We start from the raw sequence: 11,867 nt of genomic DNA, 5'->3' as shown, positions 1-11,867 counted from the left end.
ACTTTCAACAAAATGTATATCCTATGAAGATATCCATGCTCATACAAAATTATCTTGAAGGCTAACAATTGTACAATATATTTGATGAGTATAAGATCATCTATACTACTTGCTTTCTAGTCAAGATTAATAAGAAGAAATCCAAAATTGAAGAAATATGAAGATAACTTGAGACTATGAATCCTTGATCAATTAGACTCCTTAGTTCATAGACATCACTAAATTCATACATCCATCCCCCTCTACAAACCTTTTAGGGTTCGTTTGCTTCGTGGAATTGTACAAATCAAGATTTCCACAAATTTTGATTTAGCCAAATAAAGGATTTGCAAATCTTGAAAAGGATTTTTGCAATTTTAGTAGAACCATTTGGTTCACGTAGAAGATGAATGGCAAGATTCCATTTCTATAAATTGAAATTATGATTTAAAAAAATTAATTAATTAAGAACCACAGGTAAAATAACACATAGATTAGGATAACATATTATTAGTTCGGATTCTTATGCATCGGTTTGATGCAAATAAATAAATAACATTAGCCAATAATATTAAATATTTTTATCTAGCATATCCATACTTCCTATGTTTATAAATTTATACTTATTTTAAAAATACTAAAAATATTAATTATCTTTATCTTTATTGGTTGGAAGTAAAATTAGCAAGGGGTTCATATTAATTTTTATTACAATAAATACATAAGATTTAAACACTTCTGGCAATACCTAGATTTACGAGTGCTTAATTTAATTTATATTTTCTTAGATCTTGAAGCTTCTGAGTTCTTACTAAATTTAATTCTACACATTTTTTCACTCAATTCATGACCATGCTTAATATGTTTTTCCCTTTGATGAAATGCAATCTCAACTAGATTTGGAAACTCCATAGCCTATCATTGCTATCAATTTCGGAAGCCTACCGAAGTAGCAGAAGACAGAGGAATCTTAGAAGTAAAAGCTCGTTACAAAAACACAATTGATAGTAGAATGGACCTCCATCACAACACAACTATTCAAGTACCTAAAACAAACTAGGACTTTTTTAAAACCTCCATTTATTGTACAATATTATCCAGTAAGATTTCTACAGCTTGAGCCCCTCGTGATAATTGATTGAGTGCTTCTTCTTCAACCATAGATTCTGATACTATTTCTTGCACATCCTATGATCTCGGTCTAGAAGAACATGCAATTGTAGTAGCTTCCTTTTCATGGCTACTTAGACCATAGGAAACATCAAAAGGATGTGTAATGAAGATGAGGACAATGATTATGGTATTTTAGCCAAATACACTTCACTTCTGATATTACTATTTTAGCAGGAGAGCCAATTCATGTACAAGCCATTTGTTGCTTTAAAAAAAAAAGAATAAACCTCTATTAGACACATATTAGAGCTCAACATTAATTCACTAACTACATGCAAGGAAAAAAGAGCACCGGTGGCCTATGTGATGTCTTCAAGAAAATTTTATGTTCTCAGTACATTATAACTTAATTTTTGATTAATCAAATATCAATTATTGTTTCGATAACAAATATGTATAAATGTATGAATTTATCATTTATCATTTATTGCAATGGCAATTAGGCCTAAAGAATACACCAAATAAAGGACAATTAATTTGGCTGGTACACCAACCAGATTTGTTATGATGCTTGGAAAGGTTTTTTCTGCACACTAACATCAACAATGTCGTCCTCCCCTAGTTGCAACTTAGTTCCATCTAAATTATTAACCTAATACAAATTCTTAGCTTCACAAAAAGCAATAAATGTGTGATTGACTATGAAAAGTGAAATATTGTATCCTACAAACGACTAGAGTTCATGCGTAGCAATCACTCAACTCATCCCATTATAAAACATTTCATATATTGCTCCAATTTCATCTATAGTCCACAGGGAGGTCTTTGACATAACATTAAGAAAAAACTCTTCCTAATGATTTTTATTGAGTAGTTGCCATTGTTATAGCTCAATAAATTGGCCATAAAGATAACAAACTAACCTTTGGTTTGTAGGCTCCATGATTTACCACCCAAGATATAATGTGCCACAACTACACTCCTTCTTGCTTTAAACTTCTCCACAAACAACTCTACATCTCCATTTCCACTTCTAGATGTAGAGTTGAATGATTCTTTTGCTACAAATTTGGCAAATGTCAGGACTAAGATAGAGGAATTTAAGAAATTAGTACTTTTAGCTGTTACAATTGGCCAATTTTAACTTACCACTTCTTACATGTTGCTTTAAAATTAGGAATAGGGACACAAACCAAACAAGGGTTCCAACATGCGAATAATTGAGTAGGAAGAGCTAAAAGCGACGAGTGTATGAAATGGAGAAGAAGTTGCTAGTTACATACAAGTTAGGTTATCTGTGTCATACCTAAAGGGAGCTATTAGGAACACAGGTAGATTACAAAATTACAATGGGAAGGGAAACTTCAGAAGGAAAAGCTCCTCCTGTAAAGCCTATATTTCAGTTTCATACTCTTAAATTTATTTAGCAATATTAAATGATATGCATAGTTTACTATGACTTTTTCCATTTTGTTGTTTATCTTTATTTGTTATTTATTCAACATCATAGACAAATTCAACATTAGCAAATTTATACATCTAACTAGATGTGTTCAATTGATATTGTCCATATAATATTTAAGTTTATATAAAAATATATATTGTATTTAAATTGGGGAAGTCATAACCAGAAGACCTAATGAGATTCTAAAAAATAAAAATAATTTGCAATATTTTATTGAGCCCCTCTCTCCCTCTCCCTCTCCCTCTCCCTCTCCCTCTCTCTCTCTCTCTCACACACACACACACACACATATTAAAGATAAAATGAACTTAATTTAATTACTTTAACTCCTCAACTCTATATTTAGTTACTCTTAACTAAACATATTAATGATTCTTTAAATATGTTTTATAATTATTATTTTTTCTACATGGGGAAGTCAATTTTTTTCTATGTGTTACTATTATTGCAATGGGGGCTTTGGCCTTGTAGGTCTATTTTACCTATCTTTTCATTAAGTTGTCATGAAAATTATGAAATAAGATTTTAATATCTCTATTATTATTAATTTTATTTCTAATTTTGATAATCCCTATTATTAAATGAATATCTACAAGTATTTAATTGATCTTTAAAAACTATTTAAATTAATTATATTTTTAATTGGTTTTTACTTTAATTTTTATTCTTAATATTTCATTATTTTTATTGTAATGTAATCTATAGGTACAACCTAGTCCAATCCTAGACTTATTCAACCTAAAGAAACATGAGACTACTTTTAGGTTGTGGGTACTCTAAAATAAAAGTAGACTTCCAGATTATGGGCTTGTTCCCTTCAATGTTCTACTAACTTCTTATTAGAAATGAGTGTCAAGTAGTATTAGGATGGGTTATGAGTGTCATCTAGATGCAATGATTCTTAAGTATTCCATTAATTCTCTCCCCCCTATCCTCTCTCTCTCTCTCTCTCCCCCCCCCCCCTCCATTCAACTTTAAAATTTTCTCGCTACAGCTAGGAACCATGACACATTGTGTCTCTCATTTTATCCTAACAACTACAACCTATTAATATGTTGTGCTTTGTTATCCTAAACATGGAATACTCCTTCCTAGATTCCAATACAACCTACAAACAATGCATTCCTAGTCTATCATTCACAATTTGTTATCATCAACTCCAACATATACACTATCATAAAGCAATACAAATGATTAAATAGAGGGGTTCCTAATAACCCAATATCATCTACTCTGCCAATTTCCATATGAGTTTACCACCATAATTCCATACAATCTCTCAACAATGAAAATTTCACAACCCATGCACAAAGCAATTACAATTGTGGTGACTAACACGAACAATCTCGATTCGATGATTAGAGAAGACAATAATGATGTTTTCCTGAACTCAACTTAGTGGAAATTCTATCAATATTAGACCCAATTTTTCATTTCTTATTCAAATTTTTATCCTCATTGTCCGCCATAGCTAGCCCAATTGTTTCCAATTGCCTAGATTGACATGACTTGAGCTCAGAGTGGCCGCCATTAATGAGCTCCTGAGCTAAGCCAGTGTGGTGAATCCAATCAGTTCAGGAAACAACACCCAATGCCAAAGCAAAACAAACTACAACAACCACTAAAAGACCTAGTATGATCCCAGCCAGTCGTAGCTTCAATCAAAATTCAAGAAAAACTCCAATGGCCAGACTAAACAAATATAAAGGAGTGTTTTGTCTGGATCAACTTCATCATTCTTCTGAAATTTGCCTAAATTGTTCTTCTGAAATTCGCTTAAAATGACCATGCACAAAACAACTCAACGTACAACAACTTCGAACCCTAGAATAGTTAAACAAATAGGTTTTAACTAAATACAAATAGACACTGAAAATTAATAAAATGTGATTCTTTACACTCTTCAAAATAGTGTAACCAAGTTACAATTTTCAATTCAAGAAAATGTAAACGAAAGTATACTAATATGATATTGAAGCAAAAATAGAAGTTTGATATTTTAATTATATTTTACCATTTTTAAAACAAAGCCAAAATTTTCAAATTCAAATTATGCAAATATCAATTCTAATCATCTTGCACAAACCAAATAAACCCTTTAATTAAAACAAAACAAAATAACTAAAATTGCATAAACTTATAACTAAGCCGAAGAAAACCTCAATTTAATTAAAACAAAACAAAATAACTAAAATTGCATAAACTTATAACTAAACCGAAAAATGCCTCATTACAAAATTATCACCTTCTCGACTATCAGTCGTTTTTAAGGTTCATCGTGTGCATGTCATCAGTAGTACAGTCCACCCGTTCTGCAGATGAATAAATAAATGAATATACACGTTGAATTGTTGAAGTTGCATTCCATGTGATTCCGTTCGTCACTGAATTTTTACAAATTTGGCATCTATTGTTCGTGGCTTTATCATACTTGATCAACTTTCCGTGACTGCAGAATGAGTTGAAGGGGACTTGGGTTTAAAGCGCACTGGGTGATTCGAGGAAATCAGTTGAGTATATACATGATGTCACTATGTTGCTCTTTTAATTTATTGCTCGGAATTGTGCAAGAATTGGAACTTTTCTGGAGTAGAATTTAAATGGTTGAGTTACAAGGTGTCCCGCATTTAACCTATTGCTTCACTTTCTTTAAGCTTTTAGTTTGCCAGCTTCCTCAGGATTCCAGCTCTGGATGTTTATCTGTTAATTCTTAAACATTCATCTAATATTAAGCTCTTATAATCGTGTATAGTTGAGAAATTGATCAGCTGAATCATTTTATTTAGTGCTGATATTTAGGGTTCCATTCACATAACTTGCCTCCTTTACTAAACGATATGGTACATGCACAACAAATGTGGCTTTGAGCCGGAGTCCTATGGAGCGGGTTCATGGAGGTATGAAAGACTATAAGGAATTTACCATTCATAGGGTTGGGGTGACTTTTGCTTGTGATCAAGTCTAATTTTTCCATTGGGTTCAGCTAGCTTTTGGTGTTTCAAATCATATTTTATCATTGGATAATTTATTTGCAATCAAGCTTTTAGCTTGGCCGTTCAACAAAGCGTGGGATATTCAAGCTTTAAGCCTCACCAACTCAAAATCATTTAAGCTGCAATGACTTTTAAGGTTTAGACATGAAAATAGGGTTAAATTCTACATGTTAAGGGCCAAGGTGTCATTTCTTGAAGTTGGAGATTATTAAGTGCACCAGTTCAAACTGTTAAATGATTAAAAAATGGCTTTTTAATCACTTGCTTGTCTTTTTGTGTATTGATCTACTCCATTTTTTTAAATAAAAATTTCGCCAATGAAATCCCGCAAGAGTTAAGAACATGAGCAAGCAAACAGAGTGTTTAGCTGTTACAGTTTATTGTTATGATTTGCTGTAGGATTTTTCCTGTTGATACAAGTCTAAGATGTTCTGCAATATGATCTTTTCTTGCTGATACAAATTGGATAGGTACTACTTTTATCAAGCATTAATTTCATGGAAATACACAAAATACCTCAGAATAGAACATTGGCGGCTATGCACAGGCCTGCTGTAGCAGAATAAGTGTGATAGCAGGCATCAGCAACCTTGAAAAACTTCATTGCACCCTCATTCTGAAGTTTCCTAGCTTGAGCAATAGGCCCTCTAGGTATACCAAACTGTCCACCTCTAGGTATACCAAACTGTCCACCATCAAAGGTCAACAACCAGTTTGAACAAGTCTAAAACTGACTCAGATTTTGCACTCTCAGAGGCACCGAAGACAGTTGTGATGACCCCTGGAATAATCCCTTATGCCACCAAAATGTATTGTCTCATCAAAGAAGTGCTTATAGGTGACTCAACCGTCACTACGAACTATAAATAACCCCAAGGAAGTAAGTGAACAGGCCTCAAAGTGACGCCATGCTGAACCAGCACCTCTCAGATTGATGCGGACCTCCAAAAGTCATCTAATCTGCAGCAACACCCTTAAAATCATGCACAAACAGGTTGCCCAGCCTTGATGATTTTTACTAACTAGATTGCTGTTGTTTCAATGAAGTTGTACTGCTAGCTGAAGAAGAACTTTGAAATTTTTGAAAATCTCAAACCGGAATCACCCAAAATAAACTTTCAAAATCCTCTTTTTCGTGAAACCTCAAAATCCAAAACTTGTTTAAAACATTGGTGATTTCCACGTGAAATCACACAAACCAGCTAGGATGGATTTTTCACTGTTAAAACTAGTAATTTGATGAGGGTTTTTCTCCTCAATCAATTTCTGGAAGAACTCCTTTATTAACTCTGACAACATCCTATTATGTGTGCATTCTCAATAATCCAATGGAAGCCAAAATCCCCTTTGCATAGAAATGCAGGTAAAAAGAGAAATTTAAAATTCAAATCAATTCATTTCCCTCAAAAAGTCCTTTTAGCATTTTTAATTTACTAAGTCCAAGTGTCCCTTTTCTAGGCTTCCAACTTCAGAGCATCATTTTATTAGAAATAAAATAGTAAAGAAAATATACTTTATAACTTTAGTGTAATAGTTAAAATAAATCTAATCATTGCAGAAATCAGTGCCAGGGCATTGAAAAAATGAAATTGATTATGCTAAGAAGTTACTGATGTCAAAGGATGGTATTGTGGGTGCTAAAAATAGTAGTGTCCAAATTATGGAGAACAACCTAGAAGGCCAAAAATGCTGCAAAGAGTGTTGCCATCAACTAGAATGCCAACCAGTACTACACTGTTGTTGGAAGCCAATAAAATTGATGCTAAGCTCTACAAGGATGGCGGAGTAGCCTAATCACTGCATCCTCTTCCTTTAGTTACATTTGACGATATCCTAAAAAGACATGAATTCATCAATTATAGGAACAAGAAATTTATCTTTAAGATTGAGCCTAGTGAGCTCCCCATAATATGATCATATTCTCCATAACTCATCTATCTTATGGTCACTAGAAGTCTGGAGATGAGTAAGCATTTCAATTAGGACAGGCTATGTCTGAATCCAACATTTTCCAGAAAAACTTTTTGAGTTTTGATTTTTTATGATGTGGTCAAATGATTTCTTGAGGCTCTAGTGGATCTTGAGTTTTACATTTTTATGCTTCTGCAATGTAGCTGTGCGATTGCGCCATAGGGTTCTTTCTTGTTTGATCACTACAATCACTATCCCAGTAAGTTTATAATTTTATTTGTTTGTACTGGAAGCCATGAATATGTCGTGAAAATTGTGTCAAGTTTTAGAACAAGAATAGCATAAACAAATAGCAGATAAAGCGAGAAACACATAACACCAGAGACACCTTGGAAAAACCCTCCTACTCGAGAGAAAACCCAGTCACACCCAAAAAGATCTTTTATTGAGTCCTCAAAGCTGAATACAATGTTCTCATGCCTCTGATTGTTAATCCTAACAATCAATCAACGATCCTTTTTATGGTTCAATTACTTTTATCATGCGTACACAAAATATACAACACTGAAAGTATCTCTGTAATATCCCAGATGGATAATTTACCAAACTTATCTCATAAACAGATTTCAGAACACAAGAGATGATTTATGCAATAAAAACCAGCAAATAACTAGTATAATACTCATATCAAGTACTTCAGAATTCGTTAGTGCATTATAAAACAGCAATACAATAACATGCATAGAGAATCCAATCTCACAAACAGCAATAACAATCAGATTGGAAACACATAAAAAGAACATGCAAGCTAAGCGTGAACTCTGTTTTTGAATCTATTGCAGTGATGAACCGGGGTTGCCTGAAGGTTTTCGTCCTTAGGTTTGAATATGAAGCTGTAAGGTCTCCCAATGTTTCTCTAAGAGAAACTCAAAATTCTCCAAAAACAAAATAATAAACCATGCCTCCTGAAAATGAGCTTCTTCTACCTTTTTAAGCACAACAGGATGACCTTTTATATTCCCTTCCCCGTCTCTTCATTTTTAATCCTCTTTTTCCTTTTAATCCTCTTTTTTCCCACTTAAGAGAATAATTTAACTTTATATCATTACTTACTTATTAATTCCTCTTTTAAATTTTAAAGTCACTTTATTAAAACAATTCAATCTTCAGACATTAAAATAAATATCCCATTCAACTCAGAAAGCCATGTATAATAGCTTGTTGTATAACTCTTGGCAAGATGCTTACAGACCAATAGTACAAACCTAGAAATATGGACCCCAACTGACTTACTATAAATAGTAAGTATCAGAAACCCATGCTATATTGACTTTGATCTGCTTGAAAGTGAAGATGTCTATGTCGAATGTTGAAATTCATACTGACCCCTGGCAAGACCTGGTTAGCCCATGAGACCATGATGAGAAAGGCTAATGACGCATTAGAGGTTAATGGTTTGAAAAGGGGGCAGTACAATCCTCCCTCCCAAAGATTGCTTGCCCTTAAGCAATCAGTGTCTGCACGCTGTAACTAAAATGCCTGGTTCTCATATCAATCTCAAGGAAGCTGCTCCACCAAGCCGCTGCACCAATCTGATACAAATAACATGTCTCAAATTATGAAGCTGCTCATTGATTCCCTGCAACAGTGCACCAATCATACTAATATCACGATCTTGGATAACTCCATGCACATAATCTATTGAATCAACCTGCCATTTATTGCTATCATGTGGGAAAATCCTCATTCCAATTGAGAACCTCACTCCAACTGAGATCACAAGCACCACTAGAGTCAGATAAAGGTGGTAGCTCAACATTATGCCAACCAACTCCCTGAAACAATACTGACCATATGTCTGATCCTCCAGGGTCTAACTATCTGTAATATCCTGTCACCCCATACTCATAATAGGTGGAATTTCCAAAATATCCAACTGCGACGGTACTGCCACTCTAACATGTATCCCGAAACAGTAACTGAACTGAAGATGAAAGCTAACAACATTGTATGACGCAGCTTCCTCCTACTAGATTGGAAGTGTACCAAACCAAGTGCTATCATCATGCTCAACATCTGTGATGGTAGGGTAACTATAGGCATTGGATAATTGTGGTTGAGCTCTAGCTGTATGAGGAGAAAAACAAATCAATGTATACTCATCTGCACTATCCTTTCTCCTTATATGCGCCTTGGCCATAATGTTAGCCAAGTCTCTATCCAAGGCTGATTTGTAATCAGCATTATGTCCCTTGGTCAAATGTAACAAGGCAGTCACCTCCTGACTGCAATTAGTATCAATCTGTGACTCTTGATCAATTTCAAGAGTTGTCCCATCATCCAACTCAAATAGTGGATTCTCAAACATCCAATCAACATCCATCTCAAAAAGTAAGTTCCTTTGCTTCATCTAATTATTATACTGGCTCAAAATATTACCATCATAAATATGAATATCCTCATGTCTACTCTTGGTTACTGCTACACAATTAGCTGCCCCAACAAATCTGTTATCAATCCTGAAGTCATCAACTAACGGATCAGCTTCATCCCTGCTAAGCTGCCCATATGACTGAGTTTTGTCTTTCTTTTCATCCCCTTCCGTAGGCTGAAACAAATCTTCTTCCTTTTCTTCCTCAACCTTGCTCCTTGTTGAGAATGATTTCAATTTTTGCTCACATTGGTTGGTAACATTGTTAACCAAACTACAAGCATTTGAACAAGATGTGGGTACATTACATGTACATCTTCATGAGACTAATGGGGAAATGCAAGATCTAAGAGGTGAGCTCAACATTCTGATGATGAGGAATGAAAGTTTAGGTAGAGAGAATGAAAGATTGCATAACGAACTGAATGTGTTGTGAAACTCATTGCTAGTGTATGTAAGTTTTGAATTTGATGAATCATCTGGATCCAAGAAGCCTAAACAGGATGACAAGTTTCCACCCAAGATGAACAAGAAAAGTCCTGGTAAGAAAGCCTACAAACCTATTGTAATGTCCCCTTCAGATAATCCTAAGATATTGGGACAATTACGTTGATTTCTTACACTTGTACTATCTTAACTTTGCAATTGAACTATGTAATGGAGATATTGTCCAACATCTTTTCTTCTAACTCAATCTATAATATATATAAATACACACACACAAAAAAAAATAAATAAATGATTTTGTTCTTATATATGTGCATCTCAGTCTTACTATTATAACAGATATTAATACTACAGCAATGCTTATGATCCATTCCTTCTGTCAGCATAATTAACATCTTCTTATTTTTTTCCTTTAAAATATTCTTTACAACAGATCTACCATAAATATTTCCTCTACAAGTGTTTCCTGCAAATTCCTTAATTGTGTAATTTATTCTCATGAATTGATCAGGATTATTTGTATTTCATTATATAAGACTGCTGGCGTATATAAGATCTTTTCATTTTTCTGTACCCAATATGTATATATCTATTTTATACAAGTGGTATAATCACATAATGTAGATAAATTGTATACTTATCTAATCTTATCATTCTTGCATATCACAATTAAAATAAGTTCTCTATTGACTGTAGTATACAGTAGTTTCTAATCTGATCAACTTATATGCTATGTCCCTATTGTATTATGAAATGAACATTGATTGCTTGGATTTATTGATTACTTGATTGGATGGGTAAATATTTTCCAATTGTAGAAGTTATCTATGCATGTGAATGAGGATCAATAATTGATCCCTAATGTCCCTGTCTCTAAGTATTGCCGACTAAATTTGTATATTGAGGCTCCTCTATAGTTGGCATTCCCGGTGATTGGTGTCGCGGATGAAGTTTGCTGGGTCTTGTAATCGCTGATGATTTGTCTCTGTGTTTTTTGTATGAATGTTTTTGTGATTAAGCTTTGAATGCCTTAAGTCGATGAAGAATGCCAACTCAGTTTTTCCAATATGGCGACTCTATTTCTCCATTGCTGTATGAAATCAATAAGTACAAATGAATGAGGATTGATGACTTAGACTCTAGCTTTGCTGGCTTAGATTTTGTTTAATTCATTCTTTCTGTAGTATGTGTTGTCTTCCTTCTTTGCAGAATATGCTGTGTCTTTGTGTACAGACGAATATTCTGTAACCTTCTTATATGCTAACTGTGAAATGGAATTCTGATTGTGTTCCTCTTGCATCACTGACTGGATATATGCATGTTCGTTAACTTTATCACTTGTATTATGTCCTTTACGATGATATTGGTTCCTATATATCTCCTTTGTAATACGTAATAAAGTGATGTTGTAATCAGCATTAGTTAAGTTTGTTGGGTTGGGTAGTTAGGAGGCGAGGGATGTGTCCATTGGTTCTCCCAACCAACCGACTGATATATAAGACTCTAGAATATGAGCATTGTACTTTTG

At 33.8% G+C, this 11,867-nt stretch overlaps 1 protein-coding gene across 4 annotated transcripts in view; it reads left to right on the top strand.

The window, feature by feature from the left end:
- The first annotated feature begins 4,786 nt into the window (after nt 1-4,786).
- Nucleotides 4,787-11,867, top strand: part of LOC149535144 (protection of telomeres protein 1a-like) — a 293,707-nt gene continuing 286,626 nt past the window's right edge. For 2 of the 4 annotated variants that reach the window (XM_089804785.1, XM_089804784.1), the window contains exons 1-2: nt 4,787-5,066; nt 5,357-5,454. In XM_089804785.1, the coding sequence (XP_089660911.1) occupies nt 5,449-5,454 (6 nt within the window). In that variant the 5' untranslated portion in view covers nt 4,787-5,066; nt 5,357-5,448. The remainder of the gene's footprint in view (nt 5,067-5,356; nt 5,455-11,867) is intronic. The other 2 variants (XM_089804786.1, XM_089804783.1) reach the window with 1 other exon arrangement.

Source organism: Cupressus sempervirens, chromosome 10, assembly GCF_028749045.1.
Source record: "Cupressus sempervirens isolate cs-2001-9-10 chromosome 10, ASM2874904v1, whole genome shotgun sequence".
NCBI classification, from domain to species: domain Eukaryota; kingdom Viridiplantae; phylum Streptophyta; class Pinopsida; order Cupressales; family Cupressaceae; genus Cupressus; species Cupressus sempervirens.
The sequence above is the reverse complement of the archived record's forward strand: the minus strand, read 5'-3'. Positions and strand labels throughout refer to the sequence as shown.